The 24,976-nt window shown below is 42.1% G+C and overlaps 1 protein-coding gene across 1 annotated transcript; it reads left to right on the plus strand.

The window, feature by feature from the left end:
* PDE6B (phosphodiesterase 6B) lies at positions 1-24,201 on the plus strand. The gene is made up of 22 exons (XM_009564697.2): positions 1-1,154; positions 3,419-3,571; positions 3,908-3,997; positions 6,946-7,086; positions 8,765-8,839; positions 8,930-8,994; positions 10,067-10,133; positions 10,277-10,324; positions 10,545-10,694; positions 11,647-11,790; positions 12,364-12,429; positions 13,058-13,204; positions 14,722-14,829; positions 15,873-15,982; positions 16,986-17,073; positions 17,578-17,678; positions 19,024-19,131; positions 19,813-19,876; positions 20,600-20,674; positions 21,540-21,623; positions 21,902-22,058; positions 22,976-24,201. Exons 1-22 carry the CDS (start codon positions 744-746, stop codon positions 23,032-23,034), a joined length of 2,511 nt encoding a protein of 836 aa, XP_009562992.1. The 5' UTR covers positions 1-743; the 3' UTR covers positions 23,035-24,201.
* The last annotated feature ends 775 nt before the right edge of the window (positions 24,202-24,976 follow it).

Raw genomic sequence — 24,976 nt, forward strand, 5'->3', positions numbered from 1 at the left:
TAACAGACATGTTTTCTTCTCCTCATTCTTACTAGCAAGGAAAAGAGGTCCTAGAGCTCACAAATTCAGTTCAAATCTGGACTAAAGCATTCAAGATTGGTGCTTCTGTTTGAGAACAGGCCTTATAGCAGCAGATAAATAACAAAGTAATAGTAGAGGGAGCCCTGAAAGAGCAGCATTACCTCACTATTTTTGTTCTGATCACTATGTTCTTTTGTGGAGGATGCACTTGTTACTACTGCAGGGAGCTGGGAGAGCAGAAATAATAAGATGCTCACCTTGCAGCAAAGGATTAGGCCCAAGCAGTATATATTTAATTAGACTTTAAAGAGCTTATTTCATTGTTAGGAGATGCAGTCCTTCCCTGTTGCTGCTGCCTCAATATAATTGTTTCAGTAAGTGTTCTGCTTATCAAGAGAAAGGAGAGTGTTTTCAGATATTGCGAGTACTCCGTTTATGTTTGCACTTAGATTAAGAAGAAGAAAGTTGACTCAAAGCTCTTGTAGAGGTCACTTAATCTGTTTGGTTGAGAAGATCTGTCCTCCCACAGACTCCCCTTCGGCACTATAAAGGAATACCTCTTACTGATGACAAGCTCTCTTTGCAGTGTTACCTCACCCTTGGTCATTCTAGAAGCAACATCTTCTATTACAAAATTTAGGAACGACATCAAAAATTAGAGTGTTGTTTGCATAGACAACATCTTTGGACTATCACCTACTGCAAAATCCAGGGCATTCACGATGAGCATCAGTGAAGACGACGTGGAGAAGTTTCTTGATGGTAACCCTGCTTTTGCCAAGAAGTACTTTGAGAAGAAACTAAGAACAGAGTCATCAGATAGCAATGAGAGTGACATCCTTTTTGAGTTGATCCAAGACATGCAAGAAAGCATCAATATGGAGAAAGTTGTTTTCAAGACCTTGAGAAGAATCAGGTCCCTTATTCATGCTGACCGCTGTAGTCTTTTCATGTACAGGCAGAGAAATGGCACACCTGAACTGGCAACAAGGCTTTTCAACATTCAAGAGGGAAGCACCCTGGAGGAATGCCTGGTCTCCCCAGACTGTGAAATTGTCTATCCATTGGACATAGGCATTGTGGGCTACGTTGCGCAAACCAAGAAAACCATGAACATCAAGGATGTCAGTGAGGTAGGTTTTCTATTTATTCATTCACTCAATAGGTAAAAGACTCACATGATTGCTAGTACAAGGGGGTCAAGAGGCAGCAGGACATTTTGGTGCTCGGTCAAACCTCTTGTGGTGTAATAGGTGTATAGTGGAAATGGACGCACAAGTGGTAAGTCTGTAAATTGCTTCAAATTTTATTTATGGAGTAAGATGAAGTAAGCACAGGAATTACATTAGGTGTTAATGTCTACAAACAAGTACACTGTCACACTTTAATCGTCTAATTAAAAAAAAAAATAAATCATATTAAGTCCAGCAGAGAAGAGAGAGTGAGATACAGTCAGATGTCCACTGAATGCACATGGAATTTTCCACACATATTTATGTTCCAATAGTAATTGCCAAAGAGACAGAAACCCTTTACATTAAGTCCAGAAAGAATTTTCAACCACAAATGACATTTGGAAATGTTTGCTGTCTGGTGTAGCTTGAGTCAGGTGCATTTAGAGGTGTTTTTATCAACCAGAGGGAGTGAATTTCAGAACAAGTGGGTTAATTGCAGCCTGCCTGTAGGTGATCTTCATCAGAAGCAGCAAGAGACAAACTTTGACCAAAAAAAACCCTCTTTCACCAAACGCTGCACACTGCAATACCAGGATGGATCAAAAGAAATGGAATGTTTCATTTTTATGCCTTCCTAACAATATTTATGCCCTCATAGTCCTGAGTTGAATCATGCAAAACTGTAAGGCAGCACTTACAATCCGCTTGTTCTAATCATATGTATAAAACTAAAATCCATGTGACCCAAATATGACATTTGGGATTATTCCATCTATTGTTTGCTAGTTACAAAGAGACCATCTGTCTATCCATCCATTATTGCTCAATACAAGCCTATCCAAATCCTTCAGCAAAAACTTCCTTGTCCTCCACAGAATTTTTTTAGGGAGACGGAGAGAAGAGCAATAAAATTTTGCTTAAAATTCTTAAAGCTCTTTGACTTTAGACATTTCTTCAAGAATATGGAAGGATTTCATTGCTGTGAGCCAAGTGCTAGACTGCAATTCTAGAACTTTCAGGAAGTGCCATAAGGTGATTTCTTTGAGGAAGACACAGAGACTAAATGCTTGGTCTACCCCAACTGGCAGAGAATGCCAGCAGTGGGGGAAGTGTGGGGAGAATGAGCATTAGGGAGCATTCTTTCTGGTGCAGCCTTCTGAATGTGGTCAGAGCTCCAGGGCTTTTTTCTAACCCAACTAGAAGGACTTGTAGCTGATAAGATGTTCAGCTGAGCAGGGACAACACCTTGGGTCAGCAAGACCATCCCTGCACTCACTAATGGCAAGTGATGGTGGTGTCAATAAGGCCCTGTGCAGGTGAGGTGATACCTGACTACCCTTACTCTATTTTGTTTTCTACTGGGATGGTGGTCTGTGGCATTCATATAAGGAACAAATGGATGAATTACCTTTGTTCCGCCCCTCCAGCATGACCTAGCCCTCTCCCAGTGGTGTGAATGGCAATTCCCTCACGAGCAGCTTCCTTGGCAGCCTGATCCATAGTGATGCTAGCTACAAGTTGCAACCACTGCCAAATTGCTCCTGGGGCAGAAGTGGATGGGTTGCTCTCAGGGGCAGGGAGAGAGTGCCAGGAATGACACACACTGCTGGTGTCAGATGCATCCTCCACTGGGATACCTTTCCAATCATCTCCCATGCACAAAGACCCAGCAACATGAGAGGAAATGCCTGGAAGAACATTTTCAAGAGAAATAAGGGGTAGATGTCTTTATGGACGCTGCAGCAGCTTCAGGGTCCAGGCAAAGGCAGGAGGAAATTGACGGTGTATAACAGACAGCACTGGTTTCTAGATTATGGCTACGCAGTGCTGTGTGGTGACTGAACCCACTTTGCAGTGTCAATGAGAAGTCAGAGGAGAGGATGGAGGAGGTACTGCTAAAGATGTCAGTGATCTGATGATGACCAGTGGAGAGCCTGCTTGTTCTGACATATTTTGACGTGTTAAAGTTTATGATTTGCAAGACATCTGCAAAAAGTGAAAAATGCATGTATTGTAGTCAGAAGCCATAGCCAGTTCTCAATACTAGTTTTGTCCTCTGAACCTTGTCCAATTTTATGCTAATTCATTTCTCCTCAATAATTTTCTAAGCAAAACTTTCTTTAGGCAGCTTACTTCCAGGCGCTGTGCTTTAACTCAATTTTAAGACTACAGACATTGTGGAAAATGCTTAATTAGTAAATTTTCTGGTTTTATTTTAACAGTGTGCCCAGTTCAGTCCATTTGTTGATGAGCTCACTGACTACACTACAAAAAACATCCTTGCGACACCCATCTTGAATGGCAAAGACTTAGTTGCTGTTATTGTGGCTATTAATAAACAGAACGGCCCACACTTCACCAGCTCTGATGAAACAGTAAGTGGTCAGTAGCTCAGTTTCTATCAATCAGTTATCATTTTTGCCATGTAACGTGGCCTGTTCTACACTAGGGGTGTCTGCTTTAGAGAAGTTCCACTGGTGTGAATTTCCCTACAGGGGTCTCGCCCTCTAATGGAAGAGGCTTATTATGAGAATGCTTATCTCAGAAATCTTTCAGGGAAGTTACACTGGGATAAGCCTTATCTCACACCAGTGCAAAGCAAAATATTTAGCCGGGGGAATTACCATGACGTTGCTAGAGAGGTCTTGTGAAATACAGTATACATGAGGCTGCTGATGCATTTGACTCATTCTTGTTGTTTGCCTTTCCAGCTTTTTCTGAAGTACCTGAATTTTGCCTCTTTGAACTTGAAAATTTATCACTTGAGTTATCTTCACAATTGTGAGACTCGAAGAGGCCAGGTAAGAGTGAAAATGCAATTAGGCTATATCTGAAAATCTAATCAGTGCATTCTACTTATTTCAAAAGTGTAGCTGGTCTGCTTCAGAGATTGTTCCTGACAAGTAGAAAGAAAAATGTTCCTTCTTCTGCTTGCAGTTACTGCTCCTTCCCCAGAGTTCTTTATTAGTCTCTCTTCCTGCTGCTGTTGGCAAAAAAGTAGGAACTGACACAGTAGCACCAGCTTCAGTAGGACTGAGGTCCAGAGGTTTTGTTGAACTCAGGCATTGAAACAATCTTGGAGTATTTAAAAACTTCAGCCAGCAACACCAAGAGATTTCCTCAAACAATTAAGAACGTGGGGCTTTCTTTTTCTTATCTGCTTATTAAAAGTTGCCATCAGATTTCTTCTTAGTGCCAGCAAAATGATTCTCATATGCTTGTTTCATTGGCCTCCCTCAGTAGAAATGAACAAAGATAAAAGGTTTAGGGTATTCTGAACTGAAATAGTTCAGCCACCATCGTTTTGCATAACTTTGGTTACGAGACTAGTCTCAAATCTATTGGGATGGATGTCAATCCATGTAATCACTTCCTGCAGCAGGCAACTGGTTGTCATTGTAGAAGACATGCAGTCATGTCTATGCTTTTTGACAGCCATGCACTTGTCTCTAGTGGGGTTTCTTGTGGGGATAAATGCCTGTTTCAGCAAAATGGATGCAGAGTGAAAGCATTTTTTAGAAGTTTTGGGATAATAATTTACCCATGGCAAGTGGCGTTCCTTAGGGTTCATAATTGGGACCAGTGTTGTTCAACATCTTTGTCAGAGACCTGCACAATGGGTTTAAGTGCACCCTCAGCAAATTTGCCAATGACACCAAGCTGTGTGGTGTTGTTGACAAGACAGACAGAAGGGATGTCATCCAGAAGGACTATGACAGGCTTAGGAGGAGGGCCAGCATGAACCTCATGAATTTCAACAAGGCCAGGTGCAAGGTCCTGCATGCAGACTGGGGCAATTCTAAGCACAAATGCAGGCTGAGTGGACAATGGATTGAGAGAAGCCCTGAAGAGAAACTCAGCATGAGTCAGCGATGTGCCCTTGCAGCCCAGAAAGCCAACCGTACCTGTGTGCATCCAAAGAAGTGCAGCCAGCAGGTCAAGGGAGTTGATTCTTCCCCTCTACTCTGCGTTTGTGAGACCTCACCTGGAGCACTGCATTCAGTTCTGAGTCCTCAGTACAGGAAGGACATAGATCTGCTAAAGTGAGTCCAGAGGAAGGCCACGAAGATGATCAGAGAGCTGGATCACCTCCTGTGCAAGAACAGACTGAGAGAGTCCAGCTCATTTAGCCTAGAAAAGAGAAGGTTCTGGGAACACTTATAGTAGCCTTCCAGTACTAAAAGGGAGCCTACAGAAAGGCTGGGGAGGGGCTCTTTATCAGGGAGTGCTGTGATAACACAAGGGTTAACCATTTTAAGATGAAAGAGGGTAGATTTAGATTAGATATTAGGAAGAAATTTGTTTACTGTGAATGTGGTGAGGCACTGGAACAGATTGCCTGGAGAAGTCAAGGATGCACTGTCTCTGGAGGTGTTCAAGGCTAAGTTGGATGAGGCTATGAGCAACCTGATCTACTGGAAAGTGTCCCTGCCCAGAGACAGGGACACTAGATGATCTAGATGACACTAGCCAGCTGGAACTAGGTGATCTTTAAGACCCCTTCCAGCCCAATCCATTCTATGATTCTATGATTTTATGGTTATGTCATGTACTTCATCTAATTTGTTCAGTAATCAAAAGGATGAACAATGGTCCTGTGATAAAGCCATCTAGTAATGCTAAGTAATTGAACTAAAGTAGAACTAGAAAAGGTTTATTCCTATTTAGGACTTAGTAGTACTGACCATTCTTCCTTCCTGTGAACTGGCCATTCTTCAGGTGTTTTATTCAGTCCTCATCACTGGGCATGTGGCTTTCAGCGTTACTTATTTCATGCTGTAAAACACCAAAACAGAAACCATTACTTATTTTCCTCTAATGGTTTGTACAACAACACTGCAAACCTATCTGAGGGATGCTCAGGGGCCAGTGACGTTGAACACCTCAAATTTTATAGGAGTGGCAGAGTTGTTTCCATTTACAGTTTAGAAACAGACCAATGCAGATCAGAATTCTCAAAAAAACCTACTAGTGCCCCATGAAGAAGTAAGACACACTTTTCCCGACTGTAGCCATGTAACAGCACTTCTTGTTCAAAGCATAGGTCCAGTCAGCTTCAGCACCGATGAAGTACTGCTCCTCGTGTCTCCTGGGCTTGGCCCATAAAGACTTTCCTTGTATCACCAGAAATACTTGCCTAATTTGCTGTATTTTCACAAATGGAAGAGCCTAATAGCTGTAGCTTTCTTAAAGGTACACCTGCAGGGCACAGTATTGGGGAAAAATATCATAAGTTGATGCACAAAGAAGCTGTGCAATGGCTTTGAGGAAAGTGTTAATTCAGATATTTCCAACTCCAGCCTCTGGAAATTGCAATGTGTTTTGTGAAAACTAGCTTGGATGCCAGATTTTACTTACAGGTATAAAATGTATGTGGGGCCATCCTTCGTCTGGCACTACTACTTTTTTGTGCTACGTTTGTAAGACTGGACTTTTACACAACACTCCGTGATCACAGAATCACAGAATCATGGAATCATAGAATGGTTTGGGTTGGAAGGGACTTTAAAGATCATCTAGTTCCATCCCCCTTGCCATGGTGATGACCTGACTCTTCCTCTTAGTGCATCTTTCCCTAGTAATTTCTGGTGTGAATAAGCAATGCTTTTATACTGTGCGGTATAGGTTGCTACTGCACTTTTCAGAAACTGTAGTGAAAAAAACAGTTGTTTACTTCTCACTCCAAAGACATCTGGGAAGTCCTGCTCTCAAGGAGACACTATGTTTACACTTGGATTTTATCCTGCAGGTGCTGCTGTGGTCAGCTAATAAGGTGTTCGAGGAACTGACAGACATCGAAAGACAGTTCCACAAGGCTTTTTACACAGTGAGAGCATACCTGAACTGTGACCGGTACTCAGTAGGTCTCCTGGACATGACGAAGCAGAAAGTGAGTGTTTACATGTGTGTTGTACATCTTTCTGCATTGCTGCTATCCACTGTGAGGTAACATATGGAGATAACTTTCAATGAAGCACAAAAAGCACGAGCTAGATTTGAGTCATTGTTCCTATTTTGGTTGGCGTTTTTTTTTTTTCCATTGTGCAAATGAAGAATATATGAAAAAGAAAAAAGAGGAAAATGGAAGAGCTTACCACTGTGCTGGGACTGTTGAAAGAGCCGCAGGATAGGAAGACAAAGGAAGGGTAAACGTGACTGATCACGTGTTTTACCACAAGGTGCTAAGCACAAAGTGCTATCAGCATAAAAGCCCAAACTCTCAAATACTCTGTGAAATCTAGCTTTACTCAACTTATTACAACAATAAAGGTAACAAATGATCAATAGTGATCAACAACAAGTTAACAATAACAACTTTAAAGGCAATGTATCTAATCATTACTACAAGAGAATAAGTATAGTAATTAAGAAAGATACATCACCAATTGTACCATTATCGTCATCCAGATCAGTAGGCACTGGAGAGCCTCTTTTTTTTTTTTTGTTCTGCAGCAAAGGTTTGGAGAGCCTGACAACTGGGGAGTCCTATGCAGTGCATCCACTTATAGGTGAGGTCTCCAGCCATTGCTGTGAGGGGTCCAGAATTTATATTGTTAAATAAACAAATTATATCACCCTAAAACCACAGAGGGTCTGGCCAGAGCTGCTTACTGCCTCTCTTTTTCACGCTCTCTGCACCAAAATAGCACAGCACAATTCCACTGATAAAAGCAATGTGAGAAGTTACAATTTAAACACTACATATGGCAATGCAATACAAATCATTCATCGATCACCTATTTTGTTTTAGGCCTGATGATCAGGCTCCGTCACTGCACCATGGAAATCCTGGTCAAAATTTGCAAAATCATGAAGTCTGTGGGTATCAGGAGTAAAGTGAAAGGGCCATGGAAAATCCCAGCAACGAAGCATCTACCTTCCTCAAGGACTCACCCATACACATGTTATCCTGTCTTTCACATGAGATCTGGCTTCATGGACATGAGCTGACAGAAGCTAAATTACTTCTGCATCTCTGATTCAATTGTTCGCACCTGTGGCAAGCTTTATGTGGGGGTTACACAGCATCCTTGTCATAGGAACCCTGCTTCATCCCATGGTCAGGCTGACTGAGGCTACCACAGATTTTGATTTTCACCATGTTGCCTTTATAGGATGCTGGCTTGTGAAGAGATGCATTACAAGACCATTCGTGTGCTAAAGACACTTTGATCAGCATTATAAAGTAGCCTAAGAAAAACAAACAAAAAAATCTTTCACTTTAACAAGCTAGTAAGTAGTAGATCAGCCACACCAGTCACACTCTGGAAAATGAAGAACACATAAAATATTTTCATAAGTCATTTGCCCTGTGAATATAGCCCATACTGTTCACTCAACCAAGCAGCATCCTGTGTATAGGCAGTATATGACTATGTATGGCCATATAATACGTCTGACTCTTCCTAATTTAAATATACCGTTCTTCTGCCTAGTATTGAACAAGTATTATTTCATGCCTTATTTACACAGTATCAACCCCAGCATGGTAGAGAAGTGTTTACTTTGAGGATCAAGGTAGAACACATTTTTCTACTCTAAAAATACTTCTTCCATTTTAAAACCAGGAATTTTTTGACCTGTGGCCAGTACTGCTGGGAGAAGTTCCCCCATACTCAGGACCTCGCACCCCAGATGGCAGGGTACGTGAGAATCAGATTTCTTAAATTTTCTCCTCTCTGGCTGAAGTGCCTTAACATTAATTTTAACACTGTTCTTCTTTATATCTGTAGGAAATAGTCTTTTACAAGGTCATTGATTATATATTACATGGAAAAGAAGACATTAAAGTCATCCCGTAAGTTCTCAGTTTCTGTATGCTAGATACTGACATAGAGTGCAGTGAAAACCAAAGTTCCCCATGGTTTAGACATTCATGAGAATATATGTAAAGGACAGATAGAAGACTGCATAAAAGAGTCAGAGCATAAGTTAGTGCTTCAACTTACATTCCTGCAGGACAAAGATTTCTCTGGAGCATTGATATCCTGACTTGCAAGTCAGGCTCCAAAAGTCACTGCAATCAATGGTTCTTTTTAGATGCAGAAGTTAAATTCCTTAACTGCCTGCAGTTTTGCCACTCTCCTTGCTAGACAGAGGAATTAATCCTTCTTGATGGCTTCCCTGGGTCAGTAGGTGAACCTATAAATATTGCCCTTGTGTTGAGGTACCTGCTGTCCCAGCTCTGCCTCTCACCCCCCTACCACTCTCCCGACCTCTCGTGGTCACTCCTGCTTCTCTGCCTGTCTTCCAGGTTCCCTGTTACTCTCTTACCCTCCAGTCACAGTTACCCATCTCAAGCCTACCTCTGGCCTTTCCTCTTCTCCTGACACCAAACAGAGACTCCTTCTTTCCGAAAACCACTCTCTTATTGCCACTGGATTTTTCAGAGGAGCCTTGGGTGCCTTGGTTAAATACGGGGTAACAGGAGTTCCACCCAGTTCTAGTCACTACACTTTGTCTCAGTGGAAAAGCTGCAAAAAAGGCTCCCATTGCTTAGGTATAGCAGTGTGCGAAAGTTCAGGCTGGAAGTCACTCTTAAGCAGGGACTTTCTTTTATCTTTCTTTGTGCTGAAGGTCTGAAACATAGCCCCCACTTCCAGGAATCAATTTTTCTTAAGTGTCTGCAGTCTATGACATTTTATGCATTATTCTGTATAGGTTATTCCTTGAAGGAAAAGTATTTATTATACATGAAAAATTTTTGCTGCACATACATGGGACCTTTGAATGTAACAGGACTGTTTAACAACTGAGGGTGAAACATGTAAGCGCAGATTACGCAGTCAGCTGAATACCTTTTGGCTCTGTGATCTTTCTTCAGTAAATGTGTATCTGTAATTTCCCTTATGCATTTTTCTTTCATTCAGAAATCCTACCCCAGATCACTGGGCGTTAGTTACTGGACTGCCAACCTATGTGGCCGAAAGTGGATTTGTAAGTACTTAACTTAGGATCCGTCAAGGCTTTCTGAGACTAAGTCAATATTTGCTGCTTTCTCATCAATTCAGGTTTTTGATTTGGTATTTAAACTTCTCATTGCCCATATTGTAAAACTTTTCTTTTGTGTGATCCCCTAGATTTGCAACATCATGAATGCTGCTGCAGATGAGATGTTTAACTTTCAGGTACTGTGAAAACTTCCAGACCCAAAGGACTCTACTTTGTTTGTAATTGACTCTAATATTATGTATGACTCTAAATGTAATTACTCTAAATGTAATTTAGAGTCAATATTAGGCATATAAACATTTCTTTAGCTTATAGTCTTGACATAGAATGGGAGCGCTATTCTATCCAGAAAACACATTAAGTACATGGTTTCTTTCTACTTGCTATTGCTTCAAGGAAGGTCCTTTAGATGAATCAGGATGGACTATCAAAAACGTTCTCTCCATGCCAATAGTCAACAAAAAGGAAGAAATTGTTGGTGTTGTCACATTCTATAACAGAAAAGATGGGAAACCATTTGACGAACAGGATGAGACCCTCATGGAGGTACAGTTCCTTGTTGTGGCTGAAAGTAGTGCATATGGTTGAAAGAGGTCACTATTGCTCACTGTACACGTGCAAAACATTCCCCATTGTTTTGTAGTGAAGTAAGATTCTTTGTTGCTTATAGAAGTGTTATGCATTAGCTTGAAGGTTTTGAAAGCAACTATATGAAATACTCCTTTTTCAGTTTTGGAAACCCAGCTGGTTTTGCATCGTTTTGTTTCAACATTCCTGGATTGGACACCTAGCGATGAGCAGCTATGATGTACTAACACAACTAATTTAAAGTGATCACTTACATGACAGCTGGGCAACTCTCTCAAGAATTTACAGACAAATTGTCTGCATAGCTAAGATACAAAGGGTGGCCAGATATTGAATGTACCAACAGTGGCTGTAATTAAAAACCTTGCTGCTTAGAAATGCTTCTATGCTAGTGTCAGTCCAATACAGATATTCAGCTCTTGGCATCTGTTATCAGTGCATTTCCTGAAAGTGAATTTTCTTATCAAAAAAAAGGCTGTGAAATAAAAAATCAGTTTGAATTGGCAACTGGACAGCAAATAAGTAGAGATTAGACATAGCGGATAGGTAAATATGTGTGAATAGCAATTAGACCACCTCATTCTCCCTTGATTTGAGGGTTCCTGACCCGCTGTCACCATTGTGACACCAGCATTTCCACAGGCATGGAGACATTTGCGGCAACACAGAAATAATTTTCCATGTGCTGAACTGAACAGAAGGTCCTCAGAATCTAGGCAGATTCAACAGCTGGGAAGCTGCTCTGCTGAGGAGCAAGTAGTAGTTGGAAGCAAATGCACAGTTGTTCATTGCGAGACTTCTTGCCAAAGTGGAGCTTGTGTTTCTCTAAAAGTATATCAAGCCCTTTCTGTGAGTTTGAGGAACAGATGTTTTGGTTATTTCAGCATTTCCTTCTCTTTCCCTCACCAAGTCCTTGACACAGTTTCTGGGTTGGTCTGTACTCAACACGGACACATATGATAAGATGAACAAGCTGGAGAACCGGAAGGACATTGCTCAGGATATGGTGCTCTACCATGTGAGATGCGACAGGGATGAAATCCAGGAAATTCTGGTAATGCCTCGTAATGTGCAGTACATCCCTAAGTGTACTGGCCTGGCCCTTGGTTTATGGCACAGGTCTTCCATCCCACAGAAGTCCTTCCAGCAACAATAGTGTGGAGGCAGCAGCCACAGTTATTTCACAGCAGGAGAACAAGCCTTTCTTTTGACTCTGTGGTCTGCCCTACGCATCAGCCACATTGTGTCTGCTGTAATTTTCTCAGCAAAGCCAGCCCTGGAAATAAGGTTCATACAGGTGCTACTCAGAGCAGGGCTATAAGGGTGGAAGAAAAGCTGATTTATTCCCCAGAAACCCCGTTGTGCAGAGGATGTGGAGTTAGAGGGCCCAGCTGGAATACTGGCTCTAGGGGGATATTTGCAAACAAGGGCAGCACAAAACAAAATACAGGAGAGGAGAACATTTTTACCAGGAAGAATGGATTGAAAGACTAGGAAAAAAAAAATTAAAGTCTGGGGGGAAAACACAATTTGCATACAGGAGCTGCCTTAGATTGCCCCAAAGCTGCATAGTGCAAAGTCCTGTTGGGGTTCAGCTATCAATTTAACACATTCATGCTCTTTGCAGCCAACACGAGAAAAGCTTGGGAAGGAGCCAAGTGAGTGTGAGGAAGAGGAGCTGGCAAGCATCCTGGTAAGAGCAATTTAGTTCTAGAATGGACAGCCCTGGTAAACAAATATTGCTTGTAGGTGGGTGGATGTAGGGAACAGTTCCCAGTGTTGGCACACTGGTACGGATCGGCAGGGCACCTGGTGAAGGGTGAAGGCAAAGCATACATACCCTATTCTGCTGTGTGAGTTTGAGGTTATTATTATCAGGTGGCAGTGAATGCCTTCCTCTGCTCCTGAGGAGACCTGCTCTCTGCCTCTTTATCTCAAGGCATTCAAAGTTCACCTCAAAAAACATCAGCCACCTTGACTTGTCACACATTTTGTTCTCTGGAGTAAACATGGAGAGCTCTAAGTCTTCCCTTGTAAGATCTTTCAAGTTTAGAGTCTCCAAACTATATCAAATTGACAATGAAAGTACTTAACAGAATACAAGCACTATTTCCTGCACTCATCCAAAGAAGCCCTCCCTTTCCACCCATTAACAGGGTTATAATGAAAAGCTGCTTTTCAGTCTATTTATGTGTTATATTCCAAAGGGAAAAGTTCCCAGCAGTATCACACTGACAATTTTTATTAAGCAAAACCCATTCCATGTGCCTCTAGGGATGGCATAAGCAGCACAGCAACAAACAGCCCTTCCTCTCTTACAGAAAGAAGAACTTCCAGGACCCACAAAGTTTGAAATCTATGAGTTCAGGTTCTCCGATTTTGACTGCACCGAGCTAGAGCTGGTGAAGTGTGGCATTCAGATGTACTACGAGCTTGGTGTGGTGAAAAAGTTCCAGATCCCACAGGAGGTAGGAGATGGAAACACCCATGGACTCTCATCTTAGATGGCTAGCAGACTTGCTGTGTGGCTAAGGTCCCCTCATGTCGCCTGTGCAGCTCATGGAGTGGCCAGAGGTCTGGTTGCACAGGGGCTTGCAGGGAGAGGGACATGCATCTTGGGAACGCCCTCTCAAAGCCCTTGGTTTCTAAATGCAGGTTTTGAACATGAAGCTGGCCTCTTCTGCTCTGCATGATCTGCTACAGGAGCAGTTTGCTATTTGATCTATATAGATGGGGACTACACAACACCAAAAAATCCCCTCACTTGCTATGTCTAATGTCACTCACAGACACAGCATAAAAGCATCGTTTCCAGGTGCAACACGGGGCAGTGCATACTTCTCTGCATATTTCGTTTGTTATAAAGTGTACCCTATTGATGTCGGCGAATACACACAGAAACCCATACTGCTAAGTCCATCTGCATTTCTTCCCCTTGCAAACACAGACTTGCCTTTACTTGGTGCAGTTGATACCAGCTTCCTGAATTCTGGCAACAGGGGTGGTGTGATTCTGTGAGAACAAGGACCCCATAGCTCCTGGTGTGCAAGTTCAAGCCTTCTGCCATGGTTCAAAACCATGTAGGACATGTGAAACTGGCATTTCAGTGGCTCTGCCCTCCCCAGGGCATTTCTCAGCACCTCATGTGAGGTTTATTTCCATCTAGTGGTATCTGGAGGTAATTGGAAATGCAGACTGGGAATTAGGAGGGAACAGAAGGCAACTGAATTCACTGAATGGGAATTACTGTAGTGTTTCTTATTTATAGCATGTCATTGTCAAAAAGCATTCAAAGTATCTACTCTGGAACAGCTAACTGCTGATACAGGTGTGGAAAGGAGTCATTTTTGGCTGCCGCTCTGAGCAGCTGAGATTTTAAAAAATGCATACTCATCCACGATCAATTTATCTCTAGTAGGAAAATCTCTATAGCTACAAGAGTTAGTACATGTGGAGAAGTAGAAAGAAGAGGGGGAAAACCAGTTTGTTATTTAATGCCCTATATTGTAATGTGATATGAGCACTACCCATCTCTATGTCTATGGAACCACATCTCTTGAAGAAAGATATCAGTATTAGTAAATTACAAGACATGGGAGGGACAGATCTTACAAGTGACGACATACAGAAACACAGAAATTTAATAAATTCATGAACAATAGGATAAAATCTCTTTTACTGTGGACATCATTGCTTCTTGTTTACCCCATAGGCGATATTATTTTTCTTTAAAAAAGAAAAAAGGAAGGAGAGGTATTAAAAAGCAGAGAGCTGTATTTTAGTGTCCTGTTTAGATCTCCATTAAGCTTCTCACTGTAACAACACCATTAGGAAAGCCTGGTGCTATTAGAGCTTCTGATCCATTTCTGAGGATCTGTAGACATGGTCTGAACCTCACCCATGACTTCTGTACATGGTCTCTATTGCAGGAGCAACAAGCAGTAGCCTCAGCACACAAACTAACATCCTCTTCCCCAATGTGCAGGTTCTGGTAAGGTTTGTGTACTCAGTCAGCAAAGGCTACCGCAAGATAACTTACCACAATTGGCGCCATGGATTCAACGTTGCACAGACCATGTTCACACTCCTGATGGTAAGGTAAAACCACACCAGTTAAATCTGTGGCACAGCCTCATTTTACAGGAGGTCTTCTGCTGCACCCTGGAGGCATGCAGGGCTCCTCCTGGTGTAAGACAAGAGTTTGTCACTCCTAGCAAAGGTCCTGGTAAATGAGATATTTGTTGGCCTGAAGTGATCGTCCTTACATTACACTTAGAGTTGCAGCCAATACTGCCCGATGAATGGAGTAATTTAATTCTTATAGGTACAGATGAGTATAGTGTTGAATAACTTCCAGATTAAATTCTTCTCCAGAGTAGGATATACAGACTATAGGACTTCCCCTCCTCCAACAGCTTCTGACGCTAAGCGCCAAAGATAGCTGGCTAGGATGGTGACAACCTCACACTTTCCATTTCTAAGCTGGGATGGAGACAACCTCATGGTTTCCATTCCCAGGCTGGGGTAGAGACAACTTCACGCTTTACATTTCCAGTCAGGATAGGCACAGGCTTAAGTCTATCACTTACACTTATGAAGTGGCAAGTGCCATTCTTCACTGGCCGTCAGGACAATAGGTGCCCCAATAAGAAAAAAAAACTATTAGACTGGAGCTCTGCACTGGGGATGGACCAGTACCAGGACCCACTGCAGACAGTATGGCCCACACAGCTGGCAGCAGAATTATGCCTACAATCCATGACAGTCTTTCAGGTAATTCAACTTGGAGATCCTGTTGCCCAGAAAGATACAGGGCCCCTTCACACAGTACTTTGTATTGGGTGACTGGAGGGGTGCTTATGAGGACCCTGGTGTCCCTAGAGCATGAGGCTGCTATAGCAGCAGGTAGGCATTGAGCACATATGCACAACACACATACCTACCTGAGTCTGAAACATTCCATTTCCAGCTGCTTAACCGGTTTAAACTAAGAGTACCATATATTGCATCTAGTTTCACAAGTGTTTTCTGTCCTGCTGGGCTCTTCCAATGAGGAGATCTCTAGCACAGAGCCGTCACAACTCATAACTTTTCCTATAAGACACACTAACAGACATGCAAATTCTCACCCTCCAGACTGGCAAACTAAAGCGTTACTACACAGACCTCGAAGCCCTTGCGATGGTAACTGCTGCTCTGTGCCATGATATTGACCACAGGGGAACCAACAACCTCTACCAAATGAAGTAAGCACTTTCCCACCTTCCTATCACTTCAAACCATTTACTGTTGCTCTTGCATGGTGTGGGATTAGGCCATGATCCCATCAAACTCCAGTACAGCCCTATATTGTAACAACCTTCTTTTCCCCATATCCTTGCTTTTCAGCTTGATACAGCATTTGGGCTTATGCTCTGGCCAGTGGGGAAATGGAATTTTTGCAGCGCTCTGTGGGGCTTTAATCCCTTAGCAAAGCTTCTTTTGTTAAAGCAACAGTCTGCAGGGTGGAACAAGCGCAGCACAGGCATTTAGTAGACTGCGCATCATAGGAGACTCAGGATGCTACCAGGAGAATCCTGGACAAAAGAAGACTACTTTTTGCTGGAAAGTATCTATAGAGAAAGCATCGTACATGGCACTGCCCTCACTACCTGCAGAAACAAAGCACATACAAGTACGAGGGTCTAGCTCTCTGTAGGTAGTTACTAGCTACAGAAGAAGAGTTGCATTATTTCATTGAAAAGTCAAGCCTCTGTTGATCACTTAAAGCATTGTCACATCACAGCTCTTCTGCAATGCTTGCTGGCAATACTGTCTTACTGTTTCCCGGAGCTTCGGAAAAATATAAGTGAGGGTGGCTGGTGTTTTGTATACAAGAGGGTCTTGCTTTTTACCTAGAAAAGTGTCCAAGGACTGCTACTTTTTCTATTCTTATTACTAGATATCAAAATGTAGCTATTCAGGAAATAAATAAGCTTAATATGCTAAGTAATAAAAGTTCAGTCATAAACAACGTTTTGGGTGAAATTTGCAGTTGGAAGACTGTTTTATACAGTGTTCAAATAGTTGCAAGCAGTGTCACAGAAGTCTTTTACTAGTCTGAAGTACTTAACTATTAAAAATATTACATTTAAGGCTTTCAAAATTAATTGAACTTATGTGTGTAACAAAACTAAATATAAAATGAGACATTTCTTTTTAATTTTAAGTGCCACACTAACATCTTTAATTTTTTGTTTATGCAACCAGATCTCAAAATCCTCTAGCTAAACTTCATGGATCCTCAATTTTAGAGAGACATCACTTGGAATTCGGAAAATTCTTGCTCTCTGAAGAGGTTGGTAATGAACTGTAATGCAGGGACACAAAGTTTTTCAGCAACAAGAGAGGTTGGCACAATGTCTTCCTCTGGTTTTGATACCTGAGGAACTGCAGCTGCCTCACTGTGATGTGCTTTCTTCAGAAGCCATGTCATTATCCCCAAAGGAATATGTTAAATACAGAACTGTTCTTCTGTTGCCCCTCTAACAAGGCCAAGGCTGACTCTTACCTGGCTAACTTTTCATTTCAGTCAAATGCACACTGGGGTCAGGGTTTGGGCACACATTGTGTTCCAGTCTTCAGGACACCGACCTTGTTCATTGAACAAAAGGCAGCACTAGGCACCAACATACAGTGAATAGGGCTCACAACCCCCGCACCTCAGGGGAGAAAGCTGAAGCTATTGAAAAAAAAGCAAAAAGTGAGCACTCTTAGCTCACTAAAGGGGAGAAAGGGAGATGGCTAGTAACTCACAATAGCACAGTGCCTGGATTCTGCAGCTCCTTTTGCTTTGTTTCAGTCACTGAATATCTGTCAGAATCTCAACCGCAGACAGCATGAGCACATGATTCACCTGATGGAAATTGCCATTATAGCAACGGACCTGGCACTCTACTTCAAGTAAGTCAGTCACATACACTGTGTGCAAAAGGCAGAAAGCAGCTGGTACTTCACAAAGACAAAATGTGATGATTTGCTCTGAGAACCACCCCCACGCAGCAATCCTCTTCACAACACTGCCTCTGTGAGGCTGCCTTTAACACTGACATCAGAACTGGTGGGGAGAAATTGAATAACTCAAACTGATTTTTACTCGCTAGATCATTTTTGTGACTTTTTAACCTCCCATTTGCAACAGAGCAGTGCTATATGATCCTTTAATGGAAAGAGATGTTTAGGCTTTTTTTTTATATCTAGCACTTCAGCAGTAAAATACTCTTACATGGCAAGCAGCCTGGCCAGGGCTACATTAACTTCTCTGGGATATCAGCACAACCCAAATAACAAGTGGACCTTTGTAGGTGAATATCCACTTCATAGTCTATTTCACACCCAAAAGCCAAAATTGCCAAACATCTTGGAGAAGCATGCACTGAATTCCTGGGATATAAGGCTGGCAGTCAGCAATATATGACTTCCTAAAAAGCAAGGAGCTTTCAAAATGTCCTTTCAAAATAGAGTGCCAAGGCCACAGACTGGTTCTGTGTTTTGCACTGAAGAATGATTACGCAAAACTTAAACACCCCACAGAACGATATGAGGAAGGGTGCGATATCCAGTCCTCTTACTCCAGAAGCAGAGTTGGCTATATGGGAATAGATACCCACTTCCCTACCAGGTGTCTTTGCTCTCCTTTGTCCACAGTATGCAAGCAAAGGGTTGGTTGAGATTAGACCCAGGCGAAACTATATGGACAGAACACATACGCGAGTAGATTTGTGGATCTGGCCTAAAATATGATCTCTGCTAATGTTGAAACAGAAGATTTTTCTTACTTCTCAAAATATGCCTGTGTTACGTACAAACCCCTGCACAGAATTTGCTGCTTATATTTAGGTGTATAAATAAGATTGACAAGGTTGGACTAAGGATGAAAAGCCACGTAGCTTTATGAACTTTCCAGACAGCTCTAGGTTTCCATAGTTTGCTTGACATTCAGGGGAAAGTCCTTCTTGTGCTGCCTACAAAGGTAGAAGCATTTCTCAGCTGACATAATTTGCAGCAGCAAGTTCCTGATTATGTCTCACCACTACACTTACTTTTAAGTAGTTTACAACAGTCTCCTCTGCTTAGGAGAAGCAGGTGATAGTGTTTAGTTTTGTTGGGAGCTTCCTTGAGGACCTAAATGCCAGGACAGCATTTAGCTATCAATACAGCTATCAACACCAGGATCAGCCATCCACTGTTAACACATTTGTTTCCTTGTTTTGGAACTTCTTTTTTTTTTTTTTTTTTCCCCTCAAAGAAAGAGAACAATGTTTCAAAAGATCGTTGATGAGTCTAAGACATACGATAATACAACCGCGTGGACTGAATACCTGTCTCTGGAGACAACAAAGAAGGAGGTTGTCATGTGAGTAGTGGGCTCTGGAAAGGTTAGTGATGTGGTCACCTGGTGAGAGCTCCAGAATATGCTTAGTGCATCACTGTCCACTCAAATCTGATATTCTGGAAAAACAGGAAAAGAATAGGTTTTGGAGTGTCCTTCTGGTCATACACTCCTAAGGAGATGCAGAATTCCTTCTGGACGTGTATCCTACCAGGCCACTCTGTAGGTCACAGGCAGGAGCCAGCTGCAGTGGCAGATTAGAGTTATCCAACCCATTAGATGTTCTTCCCAGTAGCAAAAAATCTGAAAAGTGTAATGCTGTTGTTTCTGAAGGACAGATGTTTTGCAGAGTGCTCTGCACTGCCAATGAATTGCATACACAATGTTCCCACAGCCTGCACTGCTACACCTCCATGAGGGGCCAGACCTGGTACTCCAGTGTCAAGAAGTTCAGCCCAGCAGTGACTAAAGCAGAAAAAATCCTAGCGCCAGAAGCAAGCAATTCCCTTGCACAAATCCATTTTAATCAGGACAGCAATCCTTGTTCAGTGTTCCTGTCAGAGCCAAGGCTGTTACAGCAACCCATCTTTCATAAAAACAGGGACTGGGGGAGACTTGACACAGTGTTTGAGTAGAAGAACCTTGAGCCTGCAAGAGGTAGAGTGTAGGCTATAGAGAAGAAACTAACATCTTTCCTGTTTTTAGGGCAATGATGATGACTGCCTGTGATTTGTCAGCAATCACAAAGCCTTGGGAAGTCCAGAGTAAGGTCAGGTGCTTGATATACTATTAGATTTGTTGAGCTTATACTTTAACATAATGGAATTGCCTAAGCTGCCTAGAAGCTGAAGCAAAGTTTGCTACTAGAACTGCCAAAAGGACTTTAGAGTAATGGTCTTGATTGTAGTTATGAATTCCGTAGAAAATTCACATTTACCAAAAAAAAGAAAATTACCTCAAGTATTTAGCTTCTTGGGTTACAGCGAGTTTTTTTACATGTGATACGTGGGTTGGCTTTTTTCCCAGCAATATCTGCTGTTTGCTTAGCTATTTGATGCCCTTTAGGACTTCCTGAACTATACTCAAGCAATTGCTAAAGCAATTGCTAAAACCTAAAAGGATGAAAGAAATAAACCCCACCTGCCTGTTCAGCATGAAGAAACGACAACTAAGAGAATCATAATAGGCACATAATAGGTCACAAGTCTGACCAAGAGGTAAATCCTCAAGAGGGACATGCTGAAAATATTTCTTAACTGATGAACAGTGGACTAATGAGCTCCAGTAAAATAACGTTGTTGAGCTATCACTACATGAGTACAATTCCATTGCCACTGCTGCCCTTCTGAGGAGAAAGGCTGGGGCTGGGTATGGACATGAAGTGACAGAGGGGCTAAAGGTAAGGTTTGCTTAATGATGGAGACCTAAAGTGCATCAAGTTATAAAGCTGAGGTCAGACTTAATTTTCCTTTTTTGCTTCTTGACAATGTAGGTAGCTCTCCTGGTAGCAGCTGAGTTCTGGGAGCAAGGAGACTTAGAAATAAGCGTCCTTCAGCAACAGCCTATTGTAAGTACCATGCAAGAGCCAGACAGTTCAGTTCAGACATCAAGTCTCAGCAGAAACTTAATACAAGCAACACTGTTCTGTATCTTCCTGGAATCACCATGCCTGCCAAAATCCATTGGAAAAGAAGGCATTCAGCTAGGGAAGACCTTCTGTGACAGAACCCCTTAGATGAGTCCCAGTGGCTGTGAACCATCAAGGATTCTCCCCCTGGACTTTGTGCTGGCCCCTTATGAAAAAAGTGAAAATGAAATACATATATAATAGAGGAAACCAGAGTTTCCAAAAAAAAAAAAGAGGAAATACATAAATTATTTCTGGTAAATGGACATATATTAAAACAATGTTTCTTAATATATTCTTTCTGCTATAATAATATATACTTAATTTAGGCATTGAAAGACACAAGAGTCATTTCCTGATGCAACCTCCACTTTTGTGGTTTGGGTTTGCTTAAAGTAGACTTTCGTGCACCCCATCTACCCACAGAGGTACCACATATGATACAGTAAGCAACAAGAACTTATAGAGTATTATTTAATATTCAGTTATGTTTTAGAGAACTGAAACTCTCTTTAGCACTTTATAAGATGAACCTTTTCTCAGGTATCTGGTTGCAAGGAAAAGGCTGTCCTCTTTGCCATCCAGAGGCACTGAAAGAGCTGCCTAAAATTTCTGCTAAAATGTTGAAGGAAATAAGCCCACTTCATTTCTCTGCAGTGGAGGAAGTGGGCTGTGATGGACAACCTTTATAGACAGCATAGAATTGTCAGGCTGACACAATAAGGCATTTTTGGGGGAAAAAACATGGGTGTGTTTTCCAATGAAGTGTTCTCACAAATTATGGTGAACTTGTGTCCTCCCACAGCCCATGATGGACCGGAGGAAAGCTGCTGAGCTTCCAAAACTTCAAGTTGGTTTCATTGACTTTGTGTGCACATTTGTCTATAAGGTAAGCAAAGTGCCCCTTTGCACACCTCATTATTCTCAACAGGAGTTCAAATACCAGGTGGGTGAGTCCTGCTGCAGCAACTCATGGGTAGATGGATAAGTAGAGGAGATAAAAACTGCCCCTTTCTGAGGCACTGCAGCATGGTCCCTCTTTGTGTAGTTAATGCTTCCCTGCATAAGCCAGCCTCACAGCAGGTGAAGTGTTAGGCTCTGTTCTGGGGTATGATAGACAAGCACTGTGTCTACACTCCATTGTGCTGGTGGGTGTGTTTTGGCTAGGAATTTTCCCGTTTCCATGAGGAAATTCAGCCTATGCTTGATGGGCTGCTGAACAACAGAAATGAATGGAAGACCCGTGCTGATGAGTATGATGCAAAAATGAAAGCTCTGGAGGAAGAGAAGAAAAAAGAGGAAGAGAAGATGGCTGCAAAGAAAGGTCAGAAACAGTACTTAGCTTTTCAGTCCTGAATCAAAAACATACTTATGAGATACTCTCCAAGACCTACAGCAAGCTTTGCTGACATAGCAGAGTCAGATGCCCAGAACAAGTTTTCCTCCACCTGCTCCACTGGCAAGGTTGAAGACACCTGTCAAAATAAACAACCTGCCCAAATGCCCAGGAGGAGCTAGTGGCTGAGAAGCTAATGACACTACATTCAGCACAAACAGTCATGCAGCTAGGGACAGCAGAAAGTCTTTTGTAGTAATAATACCTAGTAGCAATTATCAGCAACCAAATTCTGTGGGCCCAGCTTGAGAAGCACAGAAATCCATCAGCTGCAGTGGGCATTGGGTGAAAGCTTGTTTGATAGCCTGAGGATTTGTTTGACTCTCAGAAAGGTGGAAGCAGAAGGCTCTTCTGGCCTATCCCAAGTGTCTAAGCAAACACTTGTCAGAACTTGGTGCTTCCACTTCAAAGAGACTGCATCTGAAGTCTCCTTTTGTTTCAAACTGGACCAAAATCCCAAGAGCCCATGGGGTGGAGGACACAAATGGCACAGTTTAAAATTATTAGAGCTTTCCAGATGTCTTATGTCCATTTAAGTCATAGTAATTAACTTTAAATATAAAATGTAAGCAATTTAGCTATGATTTGGAAAAAATCTGAAGAATTATTTCCTAACTAAGAAGTTGGTATTTAAATGAGGAAGGATTCTATTGACAACAAAACACTTTTTCCAAGGCCTTACACCTATGATTATTTTGCACAAAAGACAGCTCTGGATATGGGTACTATAGGTACAACCTACATTGATCACTGAATAAATTAAAAGTACTAAAAAACTCCTTTAATGACTCAGAGGAACATTTATGACTGTACCTCTAATTCTTGTGTTTCTTTTTATACGGCAGATGGAATAACCTGTAATGGAGGAACAGCTCCAGCTTCCAAAACCTGTAGCATACTTTAGAGACATTATCAAGGCAATATATGCCACCCAAAATGAGAATGCCCATGCTTTTTAAGAAAAAAAAAGAACAAAAACCCCTAAAAATCATGGCATACAAATATATTTTTGATTGGACTGTTCTGCTACTTTAATTAGGCTTATGACCAGCCAGGGAAGGGCTAGATCTCGTTTGCCTTAATCGCATCTCTTCCTGATGGTGAGGAGCCAGTTCTGTTCTGTCTCTTGCTCAATTTAATGCACCTGATACCACATGGCATGTGGCAACTCAGAACATTTGGCCTGATAAATCAGGTTGCATGACTATAGAAGAGCAGTTTTCCAGCACAGGAACACTGCTTATCCCAAAGCTGATGGAGCATGTTGAATACCTATCCTGCTCCATACAACCCCATGTGATTGACAATATATGTAACCATAGCATGCAGAGTAGGAAAGCTGGAGAAGAGCCAAATTTATCGTATCTAACCCTGTACCTGTTATGATATCAGAAAGAAATCTGTGGGTGGGGAAAAAACACAAAAACTGACCATAGTAAACCTTTAAACTGCTCTAAAATATTACGATTCCATGTAAGTAAAAAAAAAAAAAAACCACTCACACAGATGATAGTTCTGCACTCACTAGAATTTGGATAGGTTGGTGTTCTCTAGAACATGGAGTTTACATGGAAACATGGAGCAACACCCAGTAGCTGCCATCTTCAAAAGCAGGATACACGCTGTGCGTTGAGGCTTCACTCTGTAAAACATGGCTGTAAGACAACAGAGTTCTCATTATCCGTTACAGTTACCCAAACAACCTGAATCATGGCATCTTCTAAATGTATTCTGGTTTGCCTCATAATGCCAATGTTATCTAACATAGTCCTCTCAGATCAGTATCAACCCTCCCTCCTTTCCTCCTGTTGTTATGTCTGTTTTTTAGCTTCCCCTTCAGACTTTGAAAGACTGTTGACTGTATTATTGTATTTCACATAAAAGTTAGTTTTCATGTTTATTCCTGCAACCATAGTAGGATAGGACATTCAATTACACTTTTGTAGCAGTAGAGACACCCTTCTTTGCTCCCCCCCCCTTCCTCTCTCTTTCTCTCTCTTTTTTTTAAGTGTTTGGAAATTTGTTTTGCTGGGGATTTTCTTCTTCTGTTACTCATGCTACCTTCAGTGCTTTTACCCTTCAGTATCTTGTTTTGCATTACAAAAATACTGCAAGTAAAAGAAAAAAATAGACCTGTGGTCGTACTGGGTGATCATTTATCCATGTTTTAGTAGGCAAGATGTAATCCTCTACCACGATGCAGCAATTCTGTGAGCAGCCAATTGTCCTTCAGGGAAACACAGAAACCTGTCCATTTGCATGAAAGCTAAATATGCCACTAGTTATGACTTCATGCTGTGCCTCTGTTTAGTTAAGAACCATACGGGAGACTTTCATCGTACAGCATAAAAAGTCAAACAAGTCTTTTTTTCGGCAGGAAAAGTGCCACAAGGTTATCATAGATCATCACAAACCACTGTGCACTTGAATTCTGAGAAAAGCTCCTTATGGCCTCAAACGTTATATGGGAAATCAAACCAGGAGACTAACCTTCCTGCTCCCTGTGCTCAACGTAAGGTGCTCAGAGTGCCACAGGGTGCTCCAGCAGGGCTTTTGACACAAGGAACACAGAGTGCCTGCCCAGCACACCGAACAGTGCTAGCAGGACCTGGGGCTGTGGGTGGAGGAGGTTGTTTCTCAAGCGTGGCCTGTTTTCAGGAGAGCAGGAAGCCCTCCAAGACTCTCTTCTGCAAGGAGGTGCTGGGGCAGCCCAGGAGCCCTGCTGCAGCAAGGACCTGACGCGCGTGCACCATGGAAAGCTGTGCTCCACCAATGGGGACAGGGCAAGCCTCTCCCCCAGCCCGCGCGCCCTTCCAGCTCCAATGTATGCTTGTGACACTCCAGGC

The sequence above is a fragment of the Cuculus canorus genome, chromosome Z (assembly GCF_017976375.1).
Source record: "Cuculus canorus isolate bCucCan1 chromosome Z, bCucCan1.pri, whole genome shotgun sequence".
Classification (NCBI taxonomy): Eukaryota; Metazoa; Chordata; class Aves; order Cuculiformes; family Cuculidae; genus Cuculus; species Cuculus canorus.